Below are 26,000 nucleotides of genomic sequence, written 5' to 3' on the forward strand. Positions count from 1 at the left end.
TTCCTGCTGGCTTGCACCTTCATATTTCCCCTTTCCAAAGGACATGTCCCTGTAGCAAAGGAATCGTGGATCTATCTGATTCCCCAAACACGAGCTTTCTGTGCTTATCCGTTTTTTTGGAACTCTTAAGCATCTAATAATCCGCTCCAATAAAGGCTTACACGAATCCCAAATTATGGGCTTCACATACCCACCCACCCAACTGGGACATCATGAGGCTTTAGTGCAAGGCAGAAAAAAAACAGCATACATGCTGTATCACTGTATTTTTAAGTGCATGTGTACACTTAGCAGAAGGGGAGACACACAACCACCTAGTCTGTCTGTGCAGTCTAAGGGGAGGAACAGAAAAATGTTTAAATTACCGCTGGTTCAGCTGAAATCGGGAGCATTGTTTGTTTGGGATTCTAGTGCACCAAATCGTAGGCATCTGAGTTTGACTGGGAGAGGGAAAGCTCACAGAACCAGTTACCAAAATCGTGACCGCCCTGTCATACGAGTTCCCAATCAGACGGCCCAGTGGCAAGTTGGAAAATAACCTGGGCTCCTCAAAGCTCTGACACAATATCCGGATATTGGATTTAGCAATGCGACTGAGTTGGAAAGTTGGAAAGATGACCTGCAGTTCTCACGCAGAGTTACTCGAGATGCGCAGGACGGTAGGAGCATGGAGAGCTGGGAGGGAAAGCCAACTCCCTGCTCCACACGGATCCTTCCATGTGCAAAAGTTATCCATCAAGGCAGAAGCTGGGTATTTTGCAGTTCCCTGGCACCAAGTGCTCTGGAAGCCGAGGAGACTGCTATTGCCTTTTAAATATTACACTATCAACAGCCTGCATCCTTCCACGCATGAACGAAGGCACGTCAGTTGTGCCTTGCGGGGGACATTACAAAGGAGGGACACACAGAAAAACACACGGCTCTTCTGGCACCTTTGTAATATTCTGCAATTCCCCACGGGCAGAGAGAGGCAGGCCACACTGCTGAACAATGCAGTTTTGAATTCAATTAAAGTGATTATCTGTTGTGCCAAATAAATTGTGTACAGCATATATCCTGTAGCACTTTACACCTTCGGGCTCATTATTTCCTAACTGTTTCCTCCTGTTTATGCGCTTTCAAATTAAATCGCTGATAATATGCGCCAAAATAAAAAATGAGCACACCTTGTCCGAAGAAAATTGATTCTCCTTTTCTCCTGAAGCGGGCGATTGCCAGGTTTTATATACTTGGTTCCTGGCGATCATTAGTAATTCAATTTTCTTTTTATTAGCCCCCTTATCTGCTGAGCAATATAGTGGCAGAGCTGACCTCTTTCGCACGGGTAAATGTTTAAAATCTTTTCCCTGATTAATTTTGCCAGTTAAGGAAAAGAGGAGAAATGGCCCGGCTCTTAGCCATCACAATGAATATAGCTTAATGTTGATTGTGATGGAATTTCTAATGCCAAGGAAATTGATTGAACGCAGCAATTATGCCGCAATACTAACTCAAGGGAAATGGGATAGTTTTCTCCTGGCCATAGTCTTTTGGTTATTTAAAACAATCCAATTTGCAAGGATAATTATATATTAGTGTTTTATCTGCCACTTGAAATGAACATGGGAGTTTTGATACTGGCCCAGCATTAGCAGGTTATTGCTGCAAATTACTTGATATCTGCTTTCTTTCACATAAAGAGGAAATTAGGCAATCAATTACCAGAAAAAGGTGGACGAGGGAGAATGCAAGGGGCAAGACTGCCCTCTACAGGTCAGAGGGGAGGAGGCGTCACGTGAGCACTTGCCGGAATGAGGACGGTCCTGTCCTGATTCTGTGGCTGTCAGTCAAAGAGTCTGGACGGGCACCAATCACAAAGGGGGGGGTCACACCCCCACGGGCACCCTCTGGAAAACACCGCAAGCAGCTGCCTGCACGCACAAGCAAGCGAGCCTTTGCTAGCAAGCGACGCTAGAGAGATGGAAAGTTGGGAGACAGAGGTGGCGGCAGCACCAATGTGTTTGCTTTATAAACCCTCAAAAGAATCACGCCTGGGTCTTGTACCGAACACCCAAAGCTCCAGCAGATGTCAGCAGAGTCGACACAAGCGATCGGAGAAGCAGGGGGAATGTCACAGCATTGATTTTACTGGGGTGAGGAAAGGTTCACAACGCCCGGCCGCTCGAACATGACCCCCCCTCCATGCTGCTGCCCACTTGTTTCATTAAGGAACAAGACTCCCCCAGGGGCCCAGACCCTCGGCTGCCAGCGGCAGCGCCCCCTCCCCTCCAGCACCAAGCACCAGGCAGGATGAGGCCCTACATCAGCCAGGCAAGCTGCCCCAATAAATGGTCTGCCTCGAGGTTTGTGTGCCACTCCAGATGTGACTCTCGTGCATACAAAGAAGAGTAACGTATAATATATATAAATAAATAAATAAATTTTATTTATACCCCGCCCTCCCCAGCCAAGACCGGGCTCAGGGCAGCTAACACCAGGTATTAAAAGCAATTGATTGAAATACAGCTTAAAAAACAAGATTAAAATACAACATTAAAATGCAGCCTCATTTCAGCAGAAACTCAAAAACTTTTTGGGGGACGAAAACGTCAAGTCTTCACCAAGGCTAAACTATCCAGACTGGTCCTAAATAGGCCAGAAAAAAGCCAGGGAAGTCGCCAAATAGGAGTTACAACATAGAAGGAGAAAGGGAAAAAGAAAGAGGGGGAGGGGATCAAGTTGATTCCAAGCCAAAGGCCAAGCAGAACAACTCTGTCTTACAGGCCCTGCGGAAAGAATTCAGATCCCGCAGGGCCCTGGTCTCATGAGGCAGAGCGTTCCACCAGGCTGGGGCCAGTGTTGAAAAGGCCCTGGCTCTGGTTGAGGCTAATCTGACTTCCTTAGGGCCCGGGACCTCGAGGGTGTTGCTATTTATGGACCTTAAGGTCCTCCGTGGGGCATACCAGGAGAGGCATAAAAGTGTCTTATAAGGATGCTGGATCTTGAGCATAGGTTTCCAGGCAACCTCCTTAGAGCACATGCCCTATTTGCAATTTGCAAGCATGAAGAGCAAGATCTCAGATTCGTCGGAGACCTGAACAGTTATCATCAGCCTGACCACAGAACTGAAGGATAATAATCTGTTAAGAATCCACCTCGACAAACCGTTCTGCAACTCCAAGCAGGGGTGGGGAGGTGGGCTTCTGCCCATTCTAAAATGGCAAAATATATTGTTGTCAATAGTCTATCCTGCTATTGGACACCCGCCACTTGGCCAACCGCCCGAAAAGACAGAAGGTGATTCACAGAAGCCAGATCATGCCAGCCTCCCACTGCCCCAAAAGTCACATCCAAGTATCTAGACAAGCCCAGATGAAGGCTCAGTGAATTGGTTCACACCATGTTACACCAGAGGTTTGGGATGGCCTGGACCAGAAGCTGGCTTGCATCTGCATCCATGTAGACAGTGCGAAACGTGAAATGGAGCTCCACTGATCACCCATTTTGCCCAAAGCCACCCACACAGTTTTGCACACTCTTGAAGCCACCATAAATCCAAATGCTCCCCTTCAACACACTGAATTTATCAACACAAAGGTCTGGCAAACAACTTGCACATACACAGAGGTCACACAACATTTTTGTTTGTTCCTGTTTCGTCCAAAGCAAAAAAAAAACCTGTGGCGACCAGTTAGGGAAGAAGTCGTGATATTAAACTACAGCTTAAAGTTGGTTTGATATCCTGATTTGTTCCAGTGCTGGCAACCAAGGCTTCCTGTTTGGGACCATAAAAAAGAAAACTATGGTGCGATGGGTTGGGACGCAGGTGGCGCTGTGGGTAAAACCTCAGCGCCTAGGACTTGCCGATCGTCAGGTCGGCGGTTCGAATCCCCACGGCGGGGTGCGCTCCCGTCGTTCGGTCCCAGCGCCTGCCAACCTAGCAGTTCGAAAGCACCTCCGGGTGCAAGTAGATAAATAGGGACCGCTTACCAGCGGGAAGGTAAACGGCGTTCCGTGTGCTGCGCTGGCTCGCCAGATGCAGCTTATCACGCCGGCCACGTGACCCGGAAGTGTCTGCAGACAGCGCTGGCCCCCGGCCTCTTAAGCGAGATGGGCGTGCAACCCTAGAGTCTGGCAAAACTGGCCCGTACGGGCAGGGGTACCTTTACCTTTACCTTTACCTATGGTGCGATAATAATCTGAGATTAAGTGACTTGCTAGACAAAAATGTCCCCAAGCAACTTGCAAAATATTTATAAGCATAAGCAAAAATACATTCTAATATACCGTATTTTTCCGTCTATAAGACGCCCCCTATTTTGGGGGACTCAGATTTAAGAAAATGGGGGAAGACACTATCCGTGTATAAAATGCCCCCTAATTTTGGACATTATTTTTGAGGGGGGGAACCTAGTCTTATACACGGAAAAATGTGGTAAATACTTTTACAGAAAATGCATGCAAGTCATTAAAAATCCACAAACCAACACCACTAACCATACAAGCATCAAAAATCTTCACAGGCCCAACTAACATAAAACAACATAGTAATGAGGGGAAAGGTAAGTTTTTACCAGATGCTGAAAATATGTCAATGAAGGATCCAGAAGGACTTCACTGGGTAGAGCTTTGTGCAAAAGGGGTGCCACAACTGAAAAGACTTATCCTCTGAGCCTTCCAAAAGGAGGATCCTGGAGAATCATGGAATTGTAGAGTTGGGAGGGACCCCAAGGGTCATCTAGTCCAGCCCCCTGCAATGCAGGAATCTCAGCTAAAGCTTCCATGACAGATGGCCATCCAACCTCTGCTTAAAACCTCCAAGGAAAGAGAGTCCACAGCCTCCTTTCTTGGAGCTTGAAGCCATTGGTTCGAGTCCTACCCTCCGGAGCAGGAGAAAACAAGCTTGCTCCATCTTCCATGGAAAAGCCCTTGAGATAGTTGAAGATATCTATCATATCTCCTCTCTTCCGAGCTAAACATACCCAGTTCCTTCAACCATTCCTCATAAGGCTTGGCTTCTAGACCCTTGATCACCTTGTTTGCTCTTCCAGCTTGTCAACATCCTTCTTAGACTGTGATGCCCAGAACTGGACACAGTCTTCCAGGTGTGGTCTGACCAAGGAAGAATAGAGTGGTACTGTTACTTCCCTTGATCTGGACACTAGACTTCTGTTGATGCAGCCTAGAACAGCATTCACATTTTTTGCTGCTGCATCACACTGCTGGCTCATGTTAAGCTTGAGTCCCAAGAAGAGTCCCAAGAGCATACCTTTCACTTTCTGATTTGAGTTACTCTTTTTGCAAACAGAGTAGTGACAGGGTTGCATGCACAGGCAAAAGTCCCAATCATATATTGGTTTACTAACCCAATATACAAACATCGGAATGAGTGCTTCCCACCCTGTGGGTCTTGAAGCCTGTGCAGGTGGGTCATGGGTTATAAGCAAAACCCAAAATAATTACTTCTTGCAATCCCTAATGGTTGAGATTAATACCTCTTGCAGATTTTTGTTTCGTTGGCATATTTTAATGCTGTGCTGACACTCACAGCTGAACATAAGAAAGGGTCGAGACTTACATTTCAACCCTTGGGAACTGCTTGTTGGCAGCAGAGAAGAACTAAGGCAGGAGTAGGCAAACTAAGGCCCGGGGGCTGGATCCAGCCCAATCGCCTTCTCAATCCGGCCCACAGACAGTCTGGGAATCAGCGTGTTTTTACATGAGTAGAATGTGTACTTTTATTTTAAATGCATCTCTGGGTTATTTGTGGGGCATAGGAATTCCTTCCTTTCCCCCCCAAAAAATATAGTCTAGCCCCCCACAAGGTCTGAGGGACAGTGGACTGGCCCTCTGCTGAAAAAGTTTGCTGACCCCGGAACTAAGGTCTGAAATTCATGTAGATTTGGACTTGCGGATTGCCATACCCAAAAAGTTGGGAGCCACTGGTCTGAATGAAGCCAGCAGCTCATCGAGTTAGGGAGCAGTCAGGACTGATTCCAACATTCTTTGTAACATCCGGATCCTATGTGAGCCTGCTCAGAAGTAAGTCCCGCTGAGTTCAATTTGACTGACTCAAAGATGTTTAGAACTGCTGCCTAAAAAGTCAGAAGTCACACATGTCAAAGACTCAAAAGTATGGAGGAAAGGAGTGTGGGAAGTTTATTCTTGAAAAGAAGTCACACATAATAGTTACCGGTGCAGCAGCCTCTTTTCAGAACTGTGAAACTGCCAGAAGATTACAAGTGTTCCGCACTTGGCCAACCCTCAAGAAACAGCTACAAAAACCACCCAGTTGCCAAGAAATTCCAGGATGACACTTCCCAAAATACTCCCTGGTTAAGAGTCTGCCTCTTTAGTGTACTTAGTTGGTGATAAATCAACATGTATACAGGTGGAGTGACAGTGGCGAGAAAGTGAACAACAAAGAGTGATGCGCTACAAAAAGCAGTCACTTCTTCCTAAAAGCAAAACTACTCTAGTTTTTTCTTAACTTTGCCAAACACATTAAAGAGTGCATAACTACCTTGAATTGCTCAGGGATGTTAGGCTTGGCTTTACAACATTTACTTGGATTAATTCCATACGAGGAACTGAGCATCCTGGAGACACCAGAACAATTTCTAGAACCCTTTAACAAGCAAACAAGGCACTCGGGCATTTGTGTGCAACGCTTCGGTGTTTTTTAATCTACAAAATAATAATGCCCCGCCTTCACTTTTTATAAATAAGCGTACATGATTACTTCACATCAACCTGGCACTCAAGATGGTGACTGAGCCCAGAGGGACTCCTAACCCAAAGCACTACCAGGTAGCAGGAGGTTGTTTTTTGCATTGCATTATCCTGCCCATACCATCTAGGAAGTTCAGAAATCAGTAAAATACAATCTAGCCCCATTCCCTCCCACAGCACCCCAACCCCCAGCCGGTATTAGAAATTGAGATGTGTTAAGCTACAAGCCAAATGGCTCTTTAAACCAGGACCACAGTCACTAAAACGAAATGTTTAGCTGCCATTTTGGGGGCAGTCGGCTCAAAAGTCATGCCAAAGGCACAGAATGCTCAAAGAAATGGAACGAGATACGGTTCAGTTGGGCTGGAAAAGCAAATCGGTGGCTTACACTGCCGGCTTTCCAGGAAAAAATCACACAGAGGCCATGGCCAAGCCACATGAAGAAGAAGAGTTTGAATTTGATACCCTGCTTTATCACTACCCGAAGGAGTCTCAGAGCGGCTAACATTCTCTTTTCCCTTCCTCCCCCACAACAAACACTCTGTGAGTGAGTGGGGCTGAGAGACTTCAGAGAAGTGTGACTAGCCTAAGGCATAGCTGTCATCTTTTCCCTTTTCTTGCGAGGAATCCTATTCGGAATAAGGGAATTTCCCTTAAAAATGGGAAACGTTGACAGCTATGGCCCAAGGTCACCCAGCAGCTGCATGTGGAGGAGCGGAGACTCGAACCCGGTTCGCCAGATTACGAGTCTACTGCTCTTAACCACTACACCACACGTAAGATACGTAAGCACACGTGACCAATATGTGCAACCACAATCCAGTTTTTAAATCTTTGTTAGGGAAAGGAGTCTCGCAGCCAGGTCTCCAACTCTTCCAGCAGAGTTGGCCAAAGCAAGAGAGAGAATCTCAACCAACACCAGGCTTCTCCGAACCAGACCAACAGGAGTTCCCAAGACAAGGCGCTGGCATATTAAAAAGCACAACAGTAAACCAAGAAACAGATTTCCAAGCTTGTTCTTACCTTCTTTGGCCAAAAGGTGGGTCCGGGATGCCGGCAGCCGGCGTAGCCTGTGCTTGCCAATCTGCACCAGGCCTTTGGATCCGGCTTTCCTGGCAGTGGGCGATCCCCTTCCCCGAGGAGAGTTCCTTTTCCTGAGACAATAGCGGCTTCTCAGAAGCACGGTAGGGAAGGACGGGCTCCTCTTATCAGTCGGGGAGCTGGAAGGACAACAGAAGCAGTCACTGTGGTGTAGTCCTCAAGCACATCACACTCAGACCATGAGCAGATTCATAGGGAAGTCTCACATGGTGGGGGGGAGCTCTCAGCCAAAACCCCTTTTATGCTATCAGGGCTCCAGGCAGCTGCAGGAATGATTCAACCCAGCAGCCTCATAGAGAAAGGTGACTCAGATACACTCACAGATGAATGGAGCTTCATCCACCTTCCAGATCCTTCTTACAAAAAGCAAATCCAATGAAAGTTATATGTTCTGCATATTTATACTGCTCAGTAGTACAGTGTATAGTATAGTAATATAGAATTGATGCTTTTGAATTATGGTGCTGGAGGAAACTCTTGAGAGTCCCTTGGACTGCAAGAAGATCAAACCTCTCCATTCTTAAGGAAATCAGCCCTGAGTGCTCACTGGAAGGACAGATCCTGAAGCTGAGGCTCCAATACTTTGGCCACCTCATGAGAAGAGAAGACTCCCTGGAAAAGACCTGATGTTGGGAAAGATCACAAGGAGAAGGGGACGACAGAGGATGAGATGGTGGGACAGTGTTCTCGAAGCTACCAGCATGAGTTTGACCAAACTGCGGGAGGCAGCGGAAGACAGGAGTGCCTGGCGTGCTCTGGTCCATGGGGTCACAAAGAGTCGGACACAACTAAACAACAACAACAGCAGCATAGTGTTCATTACGAAGTGGTGCTGGTAAAATAATCACAGGTACCAGCCCATCTTTCCAACACTGCACTAGAAAGTGGTGAAGGGGGACCAATAATCCAAAAACTCATGTTCTGTAGTTGCAATAAGTTGCAGCAGCAGACTGAATGTTACTTGGTTTTTGTGTAAGAAATTGTGCAAAATCTGATCTACATGTTTAGCCCTGCAAACTAGAATCAAAGAACATCGGGGTGTGCGGTGGAATACATGGAAGCAGAGGGTTAGGGACTAGGGACCACAAGAAAGAAATACGAAATACACAAGGGTAGATATTTGAAGGCAACCACCATAAAACCTCACACAGGCGAATCGCATGTCTTAATGTTCCATGCACACCGACAGCACACCAGGGAATAGCTTAGGCTACAATTCTTCAACCTGGCATGCTAGCTTTCTAGAGGAAGGATGTTTCTGATGTGCGGAATTATGCACTCATGCACTCCTAATATCTGCATTCTGAAATGGTACGTGCCCTTATGTGTTCTTGTACCTAAGACTCTGGACTTCAGGCCAGGGGGGAAAAATAACCAGATACCGTATTTTTCGCTCTATAAGATGCACCAGACCACAAGACGCACCTAGTTTTTGGAGGAGGAAAACAAGAAAAAAAATATTCTGAATCTCAGAAGCCAGAACAGCAAGAGGGATTGCTGCACAGTGAAAGCAGCGATCCCTCATGCTGTTCTGGCTTCTGGGATAGCTGCGCAGCCTGTATTCGCTCCATAAGACGCACACACATTTCCCCTTACTTTTTAGGAGGGAAAAAGTGAGTCTTATAGGGCAAAAAATATGGTACTATATGTACTTGTAGAAATTAGAATCTAGCAGGTGAAAAAAACTGGGAAGCATTTTCCCAGCTAGAGTGGATCCCACAGTTGTCATGAATTTGCTCGCTGCTTTACCTACCCAGACACGTCTAGTGCCCCAAACATACAACCCACCTGATCTCTCATCCCCAGGCCCCGACAGAGCTCATTCCACACTGCAATGCAAAAACAAGTGTTTTCATGTGCCCCAGCAGCTGCATTGGAGTGGTAAGCATTACTGTAGGGCAGGCACATTCAACTCCCAAGAGACTGCGATCTACTCACATTATAAAAATACTACCCATTGTTACTGACAGGCAAAGTTGTTGAGCCTTTTTTGTGGGGGGGCGGAGGCAGAGATCACTAAGCATCATCTGCCATAGACACCCCGCGATCTACTGGTAGATCACGATCCACCTGTTGGACATGCCTGCTCCAGGAGAAAGTCTTGGGAATTTCTCCCAACGCAACCAGTAACTTACCAGGCGTTTCCCTTCCTCTTGATGATTTTGGTCCGGCTCTTCAATTTGTAACTAAAAGACCCACTATTCCCAGAGGGTGATCTGGGGCTACCGTGACCAAGAGGCCCACGTCTCACAGTCTGAAGGGAAGCGCCAGCTCCCACAGAAGGAGAAACTCCAAGCCCAACACATTCCTTACGCCGCCACGTGAACGCAGAGGTGGATGGAGACGGAGACAGCGGGAGACTGGAGGCCTTCCACTTGTACAGGCTGGAAGAAATCCCCAGCTTGGACTGCGGGTTGGATTTCTTTTGCTTTGCTCCCGATTCCCCCTTCGGGAGTAACTTGGGACTTCTCTCTGCACCCACAGCAAACTTGCGTGCATTTTCAGAGGCTCTGGGGGCAGCCCATTTTTTCACAGTACGGGGCGATTTGCTCGGATTGGCCACCCACGTGTAGTTGTTCTTCCTGAACTTTGGAGACTTGATGGAGGCCGGCGAGGTAGGAGCTCCATGAAGAGCAGGTGCTGAATGTTTGTCCTTGGAGAGGCTCGTCCCAACAGCTGAAGGAACTTCCCAAGTCGAAGCAGCAGCAGACTTCTCAGCAAGCCTCAGCGCGCTGGGCTTCTCCGTCACTGCAGGCGTTTGCTGCGAACTACGCAGGGCTGGAACCTCTGGTGCTGGTTCCTTCCTCACCAACAGACCACTCGCTTTATGATCAGGCAATGTCAGGGGCTGCTGCTGAGGCTCAGATTTCAACGTAACGGCGCTCTCACTGATAGTCCTGCACAAGTCCGGGGCCGATTCCGATTCACCCTGAACAGAAGGCTCCTTCCAACACTCGGCAGGCATGTCAACCTTCTCCTTAGCAAAGGCCTTGCAAGGCAGCGAGTGAGGCAAGGTGGAGGCGCTCAGTGCTTTAGTCTTTTTCGAGCCAGCACCCGAAGGCCAAGCAGTCCTGCTCACGCATCCTCTAGACACAGCTGGGCCTTCTGTCGCTTCCGCAGAGCTCAGATGGGATCCTGGGGCAGCAGTGCTGGCCGCTGCCGAGCCAGCCTGCACCCCAACGACGATATTTCCGTCTGCACTGAGGCTTACGCTTCTTCCCGAGAGCGCGGCCTGTGGCTCAGCTGCCTCAGGGCTTGCGTGGCTCAGGCTGGTCCGAGAGGCACTAGCAGAAATGCTGGTTCCAGAACAAAGTGCCGGCCGAGGCGGGACATTGACTAGAGAATATTTCTTTCTCCAGGCGTTCGGAGCACTCTGGCGAGGCTGAAAATCTCTCTGGCTTTGCTGGGAATATCTAGCAGAGAAAGCACCCTGGCTGCTAAAGGCAGGCAGCCTGGGATTCTGCCACTGAGGCGCTGGGGCAGGTGGGGCAATTGGTGTATTCCCATGGATGTTTTTATGGTTGTTGATGAGACCTAGAAGGAGAGAAGGAAAAGATTCCATTAGTTATGCCTTCAAGCATCCCTCCAGCAGTACCTTGAAGGATCTGCAACACGATTTTATTTCCAAACCAAGACATGTCCCGCATAGATCGGCATCATGCATGTTTCGGCAGGATGTAGCCCTACCTGTAAGAAGTCATATTCCATCCCACCCGAATGAACAGAACATATGAAGCCCCATTACAATACCCAAAAAAAATAATCGACGACCAAACCCAAATACATTTAAACCTACCTGCCCCGCGACGGGGTGAGCTCCCATTGCTCGGTCCCTGCTCCTGCCCACCTAGCAGTTCGAAAGCACGTCAAAGTACAAGTAGATAAATAGGTACCGTTCCGGTGGGAAGGTAAATGGGGTTTCCATCCGCTGCTCTGGTTCGCCAGAAGCGGCTTAGTCCTGCTGGCCACATGACCCGGAAGCTGTACGCCGGCTCCCTTGGCCAATAAAGCGAGATGAGCGCTGCAACCCCAGAGTCAGTCATGACTGGACCTAATGGTCAGGGGTCCCTTTACCTTTACTTAAGCCTCTTGGGGCAGGGACCGGAGTTGAACCGCCCTGAGACCTCTGGGTATAGGGCAGTATACAGTGGTACCTCGGGTTAAGTACTTAATTCATTCTGGAGGTCCGTTCTTAACCTGAAACTGTTCTTAACCTGAAGCACCACTTTAGCTAATGGGGCCTCCTGCTGCTGCTGCGCCGCCGGAGCACGATTTCTGTTCTTATCCTGAAGCAAAGTTCTTAAACTGAAGCACTATTTCAGGGTTAGCGGAGTCTGTAACCTGAAGCGTATGTAACCTGAAGCATAAGTAACCCGAGGTACCACTGTGATACTATTGTTGGAGCAATGATAATAATATCAATGTGTTGTATTGAAGAAGAAGAGTGCAATAACAACAACAACAACAACAACAACAACAACAACAACAACAACAACAACAATAATAATAATAATAATAGAGTAAGCCCCTTGGGGCAGGGGCAGGAGTTGAACCGCCCTGAGACCTCGGGGTATAGGGCGGTATATATATTCAAATAATAATAATAATAATAATAATAATAATAATAATAATAATAATAGAGTAAGCCCCTCGCCCCCCTCCCCTCGGGCCCAACCCCCCCCCCGGACGCCTGGGTCCCTCACCTTGCAGCAGGCGAATCTGGCGCCTCAGCTGCTCCTTCTCCTCCATCCCCGGCTCTTCCGGCTCTTCCCGCTGCTGCCTCAGCCGGCAATTCCTCGCCTACCTGCCCCGGACGTCACTGCTGCGCGCCGCCTCCAGGCCCACAGCTCCGTCCGCTTCCGTGTACGTCATCGCCCCGCGCGCCCGGCGGTTTTCTTTCTTGCCCTTCCAGGAGATATGCGTGCGGCCACACACTTCCGGTTTCCACTCGAGCGCGGCTACGAAATGCGGGGACGCGCAAAAAGCGCGGCGCCGAACGGGACCGCCGATGCTTCTATACCTACGCAGGGCACTCGGGATTGGTCGCTGCCGCCACTCACTCACCCATCATCCCCGCCTCAGGCCCTGCCGATTGAGAACCGGAAGTGTCCTAAGGCGATTCATTAAGTTCTGCGGCGCTCAGGCTTTGGATTTGACTGACCTCTGTGTGATTTGCGTGGCTGCGCTTTCCACGCTTTGCCTAAGGGTCGCAGGCAGCCGGTCTTTCCTGGCAGGGTCCTGCTGTCAACACGGGTCGGCCAGGTGCCTCCAGGGAAACCCACAAGGATTTCCAGAACCACAGAATTGTAGAGTTGGAAGGGCCCTCCCAGGGTCATCTAGTCCAACCCCCTGCAGTACAGTAAGGCAGAGACTAGCACTTTATTGTGTGAGTGTCTGGAGGCGGTTGGAGGATGGATGGCGTAGCGTGGGGGGTGCAGGGGGAGCCGGCCGCACCGGGCGCAACATCTGGGGGTTAGGGGGCGCAAATCCACGGGTTAGGGGGCGCAAATTACTTGCCTTGCCCCGGGTGCTGACAACCCACGCTACGCCACTGGCTCCCGTTGCTCGGTCCCTGCTCCTGCCAACCTAGCAGTTCGAAAACACGTCAAAGTGCAAGTAGATAAAGAGGTACCGCTCTGGCAGGAAGGTAAACGGTGTTTCCATGCTTTGCTCTGGTTCACCAGAAGTGGCTTGGTCCTGCTGGCCACATGACCCGGAAGCTGTACGCCAGCTCCCTTGGCCAATAAAGCGAGATGAGCGCCGCAACCCCAGAGTCGGCCACGACTGGACCTAACAGTCAGGGGTCCCTTTACCCCTTTGCCACTGATGGCGGCTAACAGATTGAGGTTGAATCCTGACAGGACAGAAATACTGTTCTTGGGGGACAGGAGGTGGGCGGGTGTGGAGGACTCCCTGGTCCTGAATGGGGCAACTGTGCCCCTGAAGGACCAGGTGCGCAGCCTGAGAGTCCTTTTGGAGGCACAGGTGAATTCTGTGTCCAGGGCAGTTGTTTATCAGCTCCATCTGTTACTCAGGCTGAGACCCTCCCTGCCCGCAGACGGTCTCGCCAGAGTGGTGCATGCTCTGGTTATCTCCCGCTTGGACTACTGCAATGCGCTCTATGTGGGGCTACCTTTGATGGTGACCCGGAAACTACAACTAATCCAGAATGTGGTAGCTAAACTGGTGACTGGGAGTGGCCGCCAGGACCACATAACATCGGTCGGTCCTGAAAGACCTACACTGGCTCCCAATAGGTTTCCGAGCACAATTCAAAGTGCTGGTGCTGACCTTGAAAACCCTAAACGGCCTCGGCCCAGTATACCTGAAGGAGCGTCTCCACCCCCATTGTTCTGCCCAGACACTGAGGTCCAGCGCTGAGGGCCTTCTGGTGGTTCCCTCATTGCGAGAAGTTACAGGGAACCAGGCGGAGGGCCTTCTCGGTAGTGGCACCCGCCCTGTGGAACGCCAGGAGTCCCAGACATTAAACGAAGCTGAGATGCTGCTGGATTCTGGGCAGATAAGTCCTTCTTCACCCAGCACACTGTTAACCTGTGGAACTCTCTGCCACAGGAGGCAGCGATGGACACCGAATTTGGATGGCTTTGAAAGAGTGCTGGGCAAATCCATGGAGGGCTATTGGTGGCTACTAGCCACATCGGCTATGCCATTCGTGTTTGTTTTTATCTGTAGGCTCTATTTTACATAAGATGAATATTATTGTTGCGGGTTTCGAGAGAGGTCAACCTGGATCTGGCATCTCCAAACTCCAGATGTTTTGGGGACTATAATTCCCATCATCCCTGACAGTGGGTCCTGTTAGCTAGGGGTGATGGGAGTTGTGGTCCCAAAACATCTGGAGGGCCGAGTTTGGGGGTGCCTGATCTGGATGGTGCCCTGAGTACCTTCCAGTTCTTGAGCTCCTGTAGCCAGTGAGGGTGAGACTCTTAATAGAGGAGGTTGCTGAACTACCGTATTTTTCGCTCTATAAGACGCACCAGACCACAAGACGCACCTAGTTTTTGGAGGAGGAAAACAAGAAAAAAAATATTCTGAATCTCAGAAGCCAGAACAACAAGAGGGATCGCTGCACAGTGAAATCAGCGATCCCTCTTGCTGTTCTGGCTTCTGGGATAGCTGCGCAGCCTGCATTCGCTCCATAAGACGCACACACATTCCCCCTTACTTTTTAGGAGGGGGAAAGTGAGTCTTATAGAGCAAAAAATACGCTAGTTTGATGAGCTCTTTGTAAGACTTGGCCACTTGTATCCTCAACAGCATCACAAAAGAATGAGTTGGGCTGCAAGAGCTGCGACTGAGTGATGGTGACCTCCAGGCTAAGAGGTGGGCCTTTCCTGCACCCCCTTTCCTAGCTGCTAGGTAGGAAAACAATAGCCAGTATGGGATCACAGAATCGAAGAGTTGGAAGGGAACCTGGAGGGTCATCTAGTCCGACCCCCAGTAATGCCGGAATCTCATCTAAAGCATCCATGACAGATGACCATCCAGCCTCTGCTTAACAACCTCCAAGGAAGGAGACTCCACCACCTTCTATCCCATGGTCAAACAGCTCTTACTGTCAAAAAGGTTTTCCGTATGTCAGTCAGAATCTCTGTTCTCATAACTTGAATCACCGGTCCGAGTCCTACCCTCCAGAGCTGGAGAAAACAAGCTTGCACCCTCTTCCATGAGATATTTGCAGATGTCTATTCTATCTCCTGTTGTCTTTGTCCATGGAGTTTTCTTGGCAGGGACACTGGAGTGGCTTGCTGGTTCCTGCTCCAGGTTGGACAGTGTTCTTGAGTGCTCACTGGAAGGACAGATCCTGAAGCTGAGGCTCCAAGACTTTGGCCACCTCATGAGAAGAGAAGACTCCCTGGAAAAGACCCTGATGCTGGGAAAGATGGAGGGCACAAGGAGAAGGGGACGACAGAGGACGAGATGGTGGGACAGTGTTATTGAAGCTTCCAGCGTGAGTTTGACCAAACTGCGGGAAGCAGTGGAAGACAGGAGTGCCTGGCGTGCTCTGGTCCATGGGGGTCACGAAGAGTCAGACACGACTAAACAACTGAACAACAACAATCCTCTCTCCTCTCAGTCTCTTTTCCAAGCTAAACATACCCAGATCCTTCAACCGTTCCTCATCAGGCTTGGTTTGATCAGAGCTGGAAATAGACTGGAACCTGTGGCGTAGCGTGGGGGGTGCCCGGCTGCACTGGGGGCAACATCTGGGGGTTAGGGTTAGGGGGCGCAAATCCATGGGTTAGGGGGCGCAAATCCATGGGTTAGGGGGCGCAAATTACTTGCCTTGCCCCGGGTGCTGACAACCCACGCTACGCCACTGCCTCCCCCACACATCTTATGCTTGGGTTGTATATGCGTGCGAACAAAACCATATACCCAAAGACGCCACAATCCTCTCCGCTGACCTTCGATCCAAACTGGATAAGTGCTTGGAAGCCCTGGATTCTTTTGCTGCTCTGATATTGGGGTGACGTGTAACCCTTTTTTAAAAAAAAAACCAACACATTCTCCTTCCATCATTTCATCCTTAACTAGCACCCCCTGAGAAACATTCATCTCTTTGGGTTTGTGTTAAAACTCCATTACCTTCCAAAGGTTTCACTGACACCTTCTGCCACTCACGACGCCCCTTGTTTTGTGAGTCTACCTTGCGGGGGGGGGGGAGCGCTTTTCAAAAAAGCAAGCAGCGTCTTTTGACACTGCGTTAGCAGGAGGGCCTGCGTGCCAGAACATACCCTAGGGAAGGTGGCATGTTTAAGGAAAATTAAATTGCCTAATTCAGCTTGCAAATAAGCAGGGCGCTAATCCTCCTAATGAGTCCAGCCTCGCCCAGAACGATGAATCTTGCAACAAGCATGTGCTAGGACCCAATTAGCTGGCTCACACATCTGAAATCGGAGCCTCATCAGTCGAGGTTCAGGCTGTGGGAGTCTCTCGGTGGCTTATGAGAAATTTGCTGAGAAAAGCAAAAGAAATAAAGAAATTTAAAAAAAAAATGTTCAAGTTGGTGAAAAGCTGAGCCAGCAGGTTGTGGAGACCTGAGAGGGGAGGGAGTGGCGGCGGTTAGAGAAGATGGTTGGCACCAGGCAGGCAGCTGCAAACAGAATCCAGGTCTGTTTGTTTGTTTTGAAGGATATTTGGGAGGGGTTTTGTGGGGAAAAATACCTCGAATCCCAGAGATACCCAGACAGGTGTTCTGCTCATGTGAGTGCCTGGAGGCAGTTAGAGGATGGATGGTGGCTAACAGATTGAGGTTGAATCCTGACAAGAGAGAAGCACTGTTTTTTGGGGAAAGGAGGTGGGTGGGTGTGGAGGACTCCCTGGTCCTGAATGGAGTAACTGTGCCCCTGAAGGACCAGGTGCGCAGCCTGAGAGTCATTTTGGACTCACAGATGTCCATGGAGGCTCAGGTCAATTCTGTGTCCAGGGCAGTTGTTTACCAGCTCCATCTGGTACGCAGCATGAGACCCTCCCTGCCTGCGGACTGTCTCGCCAGAGTGGTGCATGCCCTGGTTATCTCCCGCTTGGACTACTGCAATGCGCTCTACGTGGGGCTACCTTTGAAGGTGACCCGGAAACTACAACCAATCCAGAATGCGGCAGCTAGACTGGTGACTGGGAGCGGCCAGCGAGACCATATAACACCGGTCTTGAAAGACCTACATTGGCTCCCAGTACGTTTCCGAGCACAATTCAAAGTGTTGGTGCTGACCTTTAAAGCCCTAAACAGCCTTGGTCCGGTATATCTGAAAGAGCATCTCCACCCCCATCATTCTGCCTGGACACTGAGATCCAGCTCCGAGGGCCTTCTGGCGGTTCCCTCGCTGTGAGAAGCCAAGTTACAGGGAACCAGGGAGAGGCCCTTCTTGGTAGTGGCACCCGCCCTGTGGAACGCCCTCCCACTAAATGTCAAAGAGAAGAACAACTACCAGATTTTTAGAAGACATCTGAAGGCAGCCCTGTTTAGGGAAGCTTTTAATGTTTGATGCATTACTGTATTTTAATATTTTGTTGGAAGCCGCCCAGAGTGGCTGGGGAAACCCAGCCAGATGGGCGGGGTATAAATAAAAATTATATTCTATTCTATTCTGCTACTGCTTCTCTGTGGGAGCCTTTGGATTGAATCTTGAATTGCTCTTGTGAGAGTCCGTCTAGGTCAGGGCAGCCCAAGACATTTGGGCATTTTCATACCCTCCAACATTTCTCCAGTGAAAATGGTGGCATCCTGTTCTCCATCAGGAAGCATTGATCTCCCACACTCCTAGAAGACATGTACACATCTAGATCTGTCTCCTTGAGCCATTGACAAGCTCTCAGCCTGACCTACCTCGCAGGATTGTTGTGAAGAAAAAATGTGCAGGGGAAGGAATCATTTACAGGAATTCTAACAATTAGGGTTGCCCTATTTTGAAGAGCGGAAAAGAGGACACATTTGCCAACCTCTACTTTTAACTATGGGACGCTGGTGGCGCTGTGGGTTAAACCACAGAGCCTAGGACTTGCTGATCAGAAGGTCGGTAGCTCAAATCCCCGCAACGGGGTGGGCTCCTGTTGCTCGGTCCCTGCTCCTGCCAGCCTAGCAGTTCAAAAGCAAGTCAAAGTGCAAGGAGATAAATAGGTACCGCTCCGGTGGGAAGGTAAACGGCTTTTCCGTGCACTGCTCTGGTTTGCCAGAAGCGGCTTAGTCATGCTGGCCACATGACCCAGAAGCTGTATGCCGGCTCCCTTGGCCAATAAAGTGAGATGAGCGCTGCAACCCCAGAATCGGTCACGACTGGACCTAATGGTCAGGGGTCCCTTTACCTTTACCTTACTTTTAACTATGGATCACTGTGATGACTCGTGTCTTGAGAAAAGAGGACATGGCAACCCTGATTTTAGCTGTGAGCTGCCTTGAGTTCCTGTCTGGGAAAAAGATGGGATATAATATGATGATGATGATAGAAATGGTGAGAATAATCAGGAACATACCAGAGAGTAAATCCAATTGAACTCAGTGGGATTTAGTTCCGAGTAAAAATGCAGAGGATAGCACTGTAGGACTGCAACTTACATGGGAGTAAGCTCCATTGACTGCAGTGGGGCTTACCCCTGAGTAGACACTGTGAGGCTCCATTAACAAGAAAGGAATAAACCCTCCACGCATTTCCTAAGAAATGGCTGTCTGCTGTAGCATTGCAATTAAATCGTTTAAATTGTTGACGTTTTCCTCCAAAATTATAGGAAGGTCTTCGTATGCCAGATCCACCATTTCCTTCATTGGGTGCTAAGTATTTTATTTTCAGTATAAACAGGAACTCTGTTTTTGTACCTAGACACACATCACTTTTAACTGCTCTCCAAGATGTAGAGGGGAGGAAAAAGGAAAAGCAGGACATTTCCAGGATCAAATCATAAATTGGGATGGCTTCTGTAATTCCAGGACTGTCCCTAGAAAATAGGGACACTTGGAGAGTATACAGCTGAGGCAGACCCCAAAATGATGCCCCCCCACCAGGAAAGAAGGGGGGGGAGGGAGGATTTTACATCAGGAGCAAGGGGGTGAAATAAAAAATTTAAGGTCATATATATATATATATATATATATATATATGTACCAACCAAGAACATACATAGGTGTGTATGCCTGGAGCAGCACAGGAGGACCGCACTGAAACCATTTTCACTTCCAAATTGACCAAATGTTTTCTCTGCAAGGAGGGAGGAGGTGGGGGAGCCTCCCCATTGTCTTTTCGCTCACAAATCCTGTCTTAAGGGTACATCTGTGTATGAATAGGATGACTGGCCAGGCTCCCCAGGGTATCCAATCAAGTGACCATTAAACAGGTAACCTGCCAGACAGGAGGTAAACAATGCACTCAAATTTCTGTTGTAGACCGCCCTTTCTGTGATGTAGGTATGATGTGTCTGGGGGGTGGTCTTGGACTCCAGGGTGGGCAATTTAAAATGTCTATATAAGGGCAGGCACACCTGGGTTCTGGGTCCTCCTCCTTCTCCTGCATGTGAGGGGAGCACCCTGTTGCAACAGATCAATAAAGATCAGGCTTACTAGCTGCTTTGCTTCTCAATATTCTCTGGTTGGCCTCTGTTCTTTTCTCCGGCCGATGGAGAACCTGCAAAGGATTCTACAAGGGCTCTTGTGTCCCCCATAAGGGAATAAGGGCAGATTTACGTTTATTACAGGGGGAAGAAAGATTGGCATCGGGATCTGCTGCCCTGGTGGATCTTGCCGCCTGAGGCAGCTGCCTCACCTTGTCTCCTGGGTGAGCTGGCCCTGGTCTGCGTGCAGGCGGAAGAGGACTAGTTCAGAGGGCGAGAAGCCCCGGGCCCCAGGCTGAATGCGGACTCCAGGCTTCTCTGCCTGGCCCCTGGGACTCTTAGGAGCACAGCCACCCTTTTGCTGAGCCACATCCCTATTGGAAAAAGCATGTCTTGGGGGGCTACAAATTGCAGATCTTTGCCTGGGCACAACTGGCAGCCTGGGGCACAAAGGAAGTTCCAGTTGCTGCCCTTGCTGCTCTCGTTATCCATAGGTCTTCACTTGCCCAGCCACCAACTCTCACCCTAGTCCTCACAGGGCTGTTGTGAGGATGAGATGGGCAGTATGGTGTAGTGGTTAAGAGCGGTAGACTCGTAATCTGGTGAACCGGGTTCACTTCCCCGCTCCTCCACATGCAGCTGCTGGGTGACCTTGGGCCAGTCACACTTCTCTGAAGTCTCTCAGCCTCACTCACCTCACAAAGTGTTTGTTGTGGGGGAGGAAGGGAAAGGAGAATGTTAGCCGCTTTGAGACTCCTTCGGGTAGTGATAAAGCGGGGTATCAAATCCAAACTCTTCTTCTCTTCTTATAGGAACCACCTGCCCGCAGCTCCTTAGAGGGCTGATACGGAGACTGAAATATACTCGGAGTCAAGCGTGGATTTTGTGCTCTTTATTCAGCTCAGAGTAGTGAGGAATGGAAGTTCCCCCGAAATGTCTCTTTTATATACATTATTTACACAATGGGCCCCACATGATTGGCTAATTCTGGGATTCTCCTGCAGGCCAATCCGGTTGCAGATTCACTTCTACCCGGAGTTGGATTGGGTGGCTCCTGCGGACCAATCAGACTGCTGCATTCTGGATCCTATTTTTCTAGGACCAATCAGACAGCTGCATTCTGGATCCTATTCAACTCAGTACATAACAGAGATAAAGGTAATAAATATATGAATATCACCAACATTCATTGCCTGGTAGGCCTGATGATTTTTTGCAGGGCCATCCTGGTGGAATAATAATAATAATAATAATTAATAATAATAATAATATGCCACCCATGTGACTGGGTTGCCCCAGCCACTCTGGGTGGCTTTCAATAAACTGAAACCTCAAACACAGCAAAACATCACACATTTAAAACTTCCCTCTGCAAGGCTTCTAAAAGTCAGGTAGTTGTTGCGATCTTCCAGATAACGCTCTCTACCAGTAAAACTTTTCCAGAAAAGTGAACAGCTTGGGGGCGGGTGGAAAAATTCTCTGTTTTTAGAAAAGGGAGAGAGAGAGAGAGAGAGAGAGAGAGAGAGAGAGAGAGAGAGAGAGAGAGAGAGAGAGATGGTTCCCAAGGGCAAATGAAGTTTGAAATTGAATTTTTTGCTGATGCCAGTGTTCGCAGAGGAGCCTGTGCCCAAGGGAAGGAGCATCACTTGGCTTACAAGGTGGGGGCTCCTTTTCCAGGAGAAGCTGCCGCCTGCAGTCCCAAAGGAAAGACTCCTTTCATTTGTCAAATGTGCATCACATTTTCCTGGTGGGATTATCATTTGGGGAAGGAGGGCAGGGACAGCAGGTTCGAGTTAGCGGTTGCCCCCAGGCTAGAATCTCTGGCGCACTGTGGCAAATGCGCTGGAGACCTCCACGTCTTCACGACTGCTGGGCTGAAAAGAGAGCACGCTGCTCTCTTCTCCCCCCTGCCCCCCGCAGCCTGGAAAATCACAGCTGCCAGGACTACCTCTCCTCCATAAGGGTAAAGGGACCCCTGACCATTAGGTCCAGTCGTGGCCGACTCTGGGGTGACGGCGCTCATCTCGCTTTACTGGCCGAGGGAGCCGGCATACAGCTTCTGGGTCATGTGGCCAGCATGACAAAGCCGCTTCTGGTGAACCAGAGCAGCACACAGAAACGCCGTTTACTTTCCTGCTGGAGTGGTACCTATTTATCTATTTGTACTTTGACGTGCTTTCGAACTGCTAGGTTGGCAGGAGCAGGGACCGAGCAACGGGAGCTCACCCCGTCGCGGGGATTCGAACCACCAACCTTCTGATGGGCAAGTCCTAGGCTCTGTGGTTTCATCCACAGCGCTACCCGTGTCACTTTCCTCTATACCAATTAAAAATCCTTCTTTTGACCTGCAAAGCCTTATAGGCACATAGGAAGCTTCCTTCTACTGACTCAGACCAAGGACCCACTCCCACCATGTATGATAGCATGTACCTATAATTTGGCTTCAATTGGTGGAACTGGCACTTGCAGGTGGCACACAATACCCGTTCCACATGTTGATCTTTTAGTGTGGCAGCACCTAAACTTTGGAACTCCCTGCCCATTGGTCTTAAGCAGGCCCCTTCGCTCTTTTCAATGCCTCCTAAAAACATTTTTGTTTAGACGAGCCTACCCAGATGTCTAGAAAGTTTATTCAATATTTAATCTGATTTTTATCTGTTATTTTAAATTTTCTAAAGTCTTAAATTATTGTTGTTTATTTTTCTTATTGATCATTTAATTGCTTTATCTTTTTGGTAAGCCATTTTCAAGTTTGTTCATTGTTGTTTTGTTTTACAATGAAACAGTGTATGAATTTTATGTAATCAATAAAGGTGCAGAAGGAGCACCTTCTGTGCTCCTCTGCCATTTTATTTTTTAAAAAAAATGATATTATTTTGGTTTTTAAGATTAGCTGCCCAGTAACAGACTTCTGGGTGACCCGCAAAGATAAAACGATAAGGCACAATTTTAGAAATTTTATTTCCAAGCCATTTTAAGAATGCAGGTTTATAAAAGCCTGGGAGAACAACAAAAAAAAGACTTTTACTTGGAGCAGAAAAAGGGCAACTAAAATAAATAACAACAGCAGCAACTTAAAGTAAGGTTCAGGCGCCTCTCTCTCTGGGGAGCCCTTTTGACAACCGAGTGTCCTCCAGCTGTTTGGACTACAAGTCCCATCAGCTGGCGCAGGGGCCGATGGGATTTGTAGTGCTAAACATCTGTGCTGCGCATCTGGACCCACCTTGGTCTGTTACCGCAACCCCTCCCTTCCGCTCTCCTGCCATGCCCTCTTTCCGCCTCTAGGTGTCGCCCTCCTCCACCTTTCCAGCCTTCCTCCCCCCCCCCGCACTTTCCTATTTTGCTTTCTGTAAGATCCAGGATTTATTTATTTTTTTCCCCCCTCCTAAATTCCTTTCTGGTCTCTTTCCGGCCATGTGCGATTGCAGTTTCCTCTGGGCGTCCATTTCAGCAGCAGGCTGCAATTAATCAGCGGAGAAATAAGGCGAGGAGGAGAAGGGAGAGCGAGGAAAGGGAGCAGGAGAAGAGGACCAGAAAGGGGACAAGAAGGGGTCCACCCCCATAGACCACCCTGCCAAGGCTCCCCGAGCGCGTTTCCCTTCCTGGGTGTGGGGCAGAGGAGCGTTTGCAGAGGAGCCTCCTGGCCTTTGGGATCTGGGGATTCAGCTTCCTGGAGAAAAGATCTCTGCACCCCACAGAAGACCCTGGGCAGATGTGAGTGGATGGGGTGGCCGGGGGCTGCCACCCGGGTCCCTGGGGCAGGAGGGGCGCTGCCTGCCTGGGTGCGCCACCCTCTTCCTCCATCCCTGCAAAGCCCACCTCGGGTGGGGCTTGCCCGGGGCTTCTGCCCAGAGAGGGCACCAAAGTCTCACCCCCTCTCCAGCCCCAAAGCTATGGCGAGATTTCCCCCACCTCCATTCCTCTCTGGGCCAGAATTCCAGCTGGGCTGGATCGCTCTGAGCCGGGCTTGAACCTCGCAGCCGGAGAAGCCTCTTCCATCAGCTTTCGGGGGGACACCTCCCTTTTCAGCCCCCCAAATCTGGTTTTCCATGCCTTGAAGCTTCCAGAAGGAGACACCGGATCGAAGGAGATCCCGTCACAGCTTAGAGACAGAGAAATAGAAAGAGGTTTCTAATATATATGCAGTTGCCAGCAAGGAATATTATATATCTCAGCGGGATTTTAGCAGCGTCTTGAGCGCCCCTCCGCTAAAAAAGGGGGAGAGGATTTTCTGTGGCTTTGCATGCCACCAAAGGCCATGCAGTGAGAAGGATGTCTCTGTCCAGGCTGAACAGTTTCCTCAATGGCTTCCTGGAGGACCCCTCTGAGACGGAGGCGGCCGGAGCAGGGAACATGTCCGGGGTCCTCAAGCGCTTGGAGACGGGCACCGTCCTCACCCTCTTCTACCAGAAGAAATCCCAGAGGCCTGAGCGGAGGAACTTCCAAGTCCGCTTGAAAAGCAGGCAGGTGGTCTGGAGCCGCACCCCAGAGAAGGTGGAAGGAGATGGTGAGTTGGCCGGGGACCTGCTGTGGTTTGGGGCGCTATGGTTTGGGGCGGTGGGGGGGGAGGGGAGGTGGGGTGGACCGAGAACGTGGGGTCTGGTGCAAGATACTGGAGAAGGCTCCACGGGTTTGTGCCGAGAGGGAACTAGTGTGGAGTTTGCTCAAATGTGCTCTGCGCCGGGCCGCACTCTGACCCACTGGCCCAGGTTAGCAAGTGGAGGATGCCGTGTTAGAAACTCAGATGGATTGGCTAGGTGCCAACGGCCTCCTTAAACCAGGGTTACAGTCGTTAAAACAGAATGCCTGGTTGCTAATTTGGGGCCAGGCAGCTTTTTCAATACGACTTTTGGGTTCCTGATTGTGTAGATAAAATATTTAATGGGTATAATTCTGCAGGGTGTGGTATTTGTGTGTGAAAACAGTCCAAGGACCCCCAGGCATGCACCTCCAGATGGTGGAGACATCAGGAGCCATCCTGTTGCCTGGGCATCGTCACTTAGTCGCATTTGGCCCCTAGACAGGTGCAGAATGCTCCTGGCGAATTTCTAACCCTGTGAGGATCTTGGCAACCCCAGTCTTAGCAGCCACGTATCCTTCCGATGTTGCACATGTGTCCTTGGGGAAACCTGGCCACCAGGACTGGCACACCAGGGAGTTGTGAGGGCGCTGGCAGTGGGCAAAGAAGTGTTATTGAGTTGGCCGAACCTTATGGCATCTGATGACATTGGTGAGGCTGTTCTGGAAGCTGTTATTATGAAGACCATGGTAGGTTGAGTGGAGATGTTTCTGGCTTCTTCTGGCTTCTGTGGTTGCCTTAGTTCAGCCTTTCTCAACCTGTGGGTCCCCAGATGTTGTTGAACTAAAACTCCCATCACCCCTAGCTAGCAAGGCCAGAGCTCAGGGATGATGGGAGTTGTAGTCCAACAACATCTGGGGACCCACAGGTTGAGAACCACTGCCTTAGTTTATTGGGAGATGGAACCATGATTGTTTACCCCGTTCAGCCCAAATCCTGACAGTGCTGTTCGTTTTGTAGACTTTCTCCAGAAGGAGCAGAGTGCGAGTGTGTGTTTGTGTAATGCAATTTTATACATAAAAACTCAGGCACCTAGTCAACTCCAGGTATCCCTTGTTGTTTCTGATGCCCCATCAGGTCGCTTGAGACCAGAGCACCTTCCGCCAGCATTGGCTGGTGGCTCAGTTACGACCCTATCGGTTGACCCGGCTGCAGTAGTCTACGCTGTGGTAGCCCCAAGATTGGACTACTGCAGTGGGCTTTATGTGGGGCTGCTTTTGAAGACTGTTTGGAAACTTCAGCTAGCTAGTGCAGAACGTGGCCAACCAACTGCTGGGGAGCTGATTATATAAAGACCAGTCCTGGCACAGTTGCCCTGGCTGCTGGTACATATCTGAGCCCAGTTCAAGTTGTTGGTTTTGACCAATATATCCCTGTATGGTTCAGGACCCCAATATTGTTGGAGCACCGCTTTTGGCTGGCATCTACTTGGGCCCTACAGTTGAGTCCCTTTCACAGGCGTTCCCTTTGATGCTCTCACCTCAGTAAGGCCTGCTAGGTGCCATCACTAACATGCTTTTGGGAACCAGGTGTAAAAATACCTGTT

The 26,000-nt window shown here is 49.5% G+C and overlaps 2 protein-coding genes across 2 annotated transcripts in view; one reads left to right on the plus strand and one right to left on the minus strand.

Annotated features, from left to right (window-relative positions):
* ZC3H3 (zinc finger CCCH-type containing 3) overlaps window positions 1–12,657 on the minus strand; it is a 262,076-nt gene extending 249,419 nt beyond the window's left edge. Inside the window, exons 1-3 of the mRNA XM_081918720.1 lie at window positions 12,516–12,657; window positions 9,948–11,346; window positions 7,735–7,931 (exon numbers count right to left, since the gene is read on the minus strand). Coding sequence (XP_081774846.1) covers window positions 7,735–7,931; window positions 9,948–11,346; window positions 12,516–12,561 — 1,642 coding nt within the window. The 5' untranslated portion in view covers window positions 12,562–12,657. The remainder of the gene's footprint in view (window positions 1–7,734; window positions 7,932–9,947; window positions 11,347–12,515) is intronic.
* Window positions 12,658–23,251: 10,594 nt separating this feature from the next.
* LOC309373984 (1-phosphatidylinositol 4,5-bisphosphate phosphodiesterase gamma-1-like) overlaps window positions 23,252–26,000 on the plus strand; it is an 86,013-nt gene continuing 83,264 nt past the window's right edge. The window contains exon 1 of the mRNA XM_081918654.1: window positions 23,252–24,382. Coding sequence (XP_081774780.1) covers window positions 24,148–24,382 — 235 coding nt within the window. The 5' untranslated portion in view covers window positions 23,252–24,147. The remainder of the gene's footprint in view (window positions 24,383–26,000) is intronic.

This window comes from Podarcis melisellensis (assembly GCF_964234715.1).
Source record: "Podarcis melisellensis genome assembly, chromosome: 7".
Classification (NCBI taxonomy): Eukaryota; Metazoa; Chordata; class Lepidosauria; order Squamata; family Lacertidae; genus Podarcis; species Podarcis melisellensis.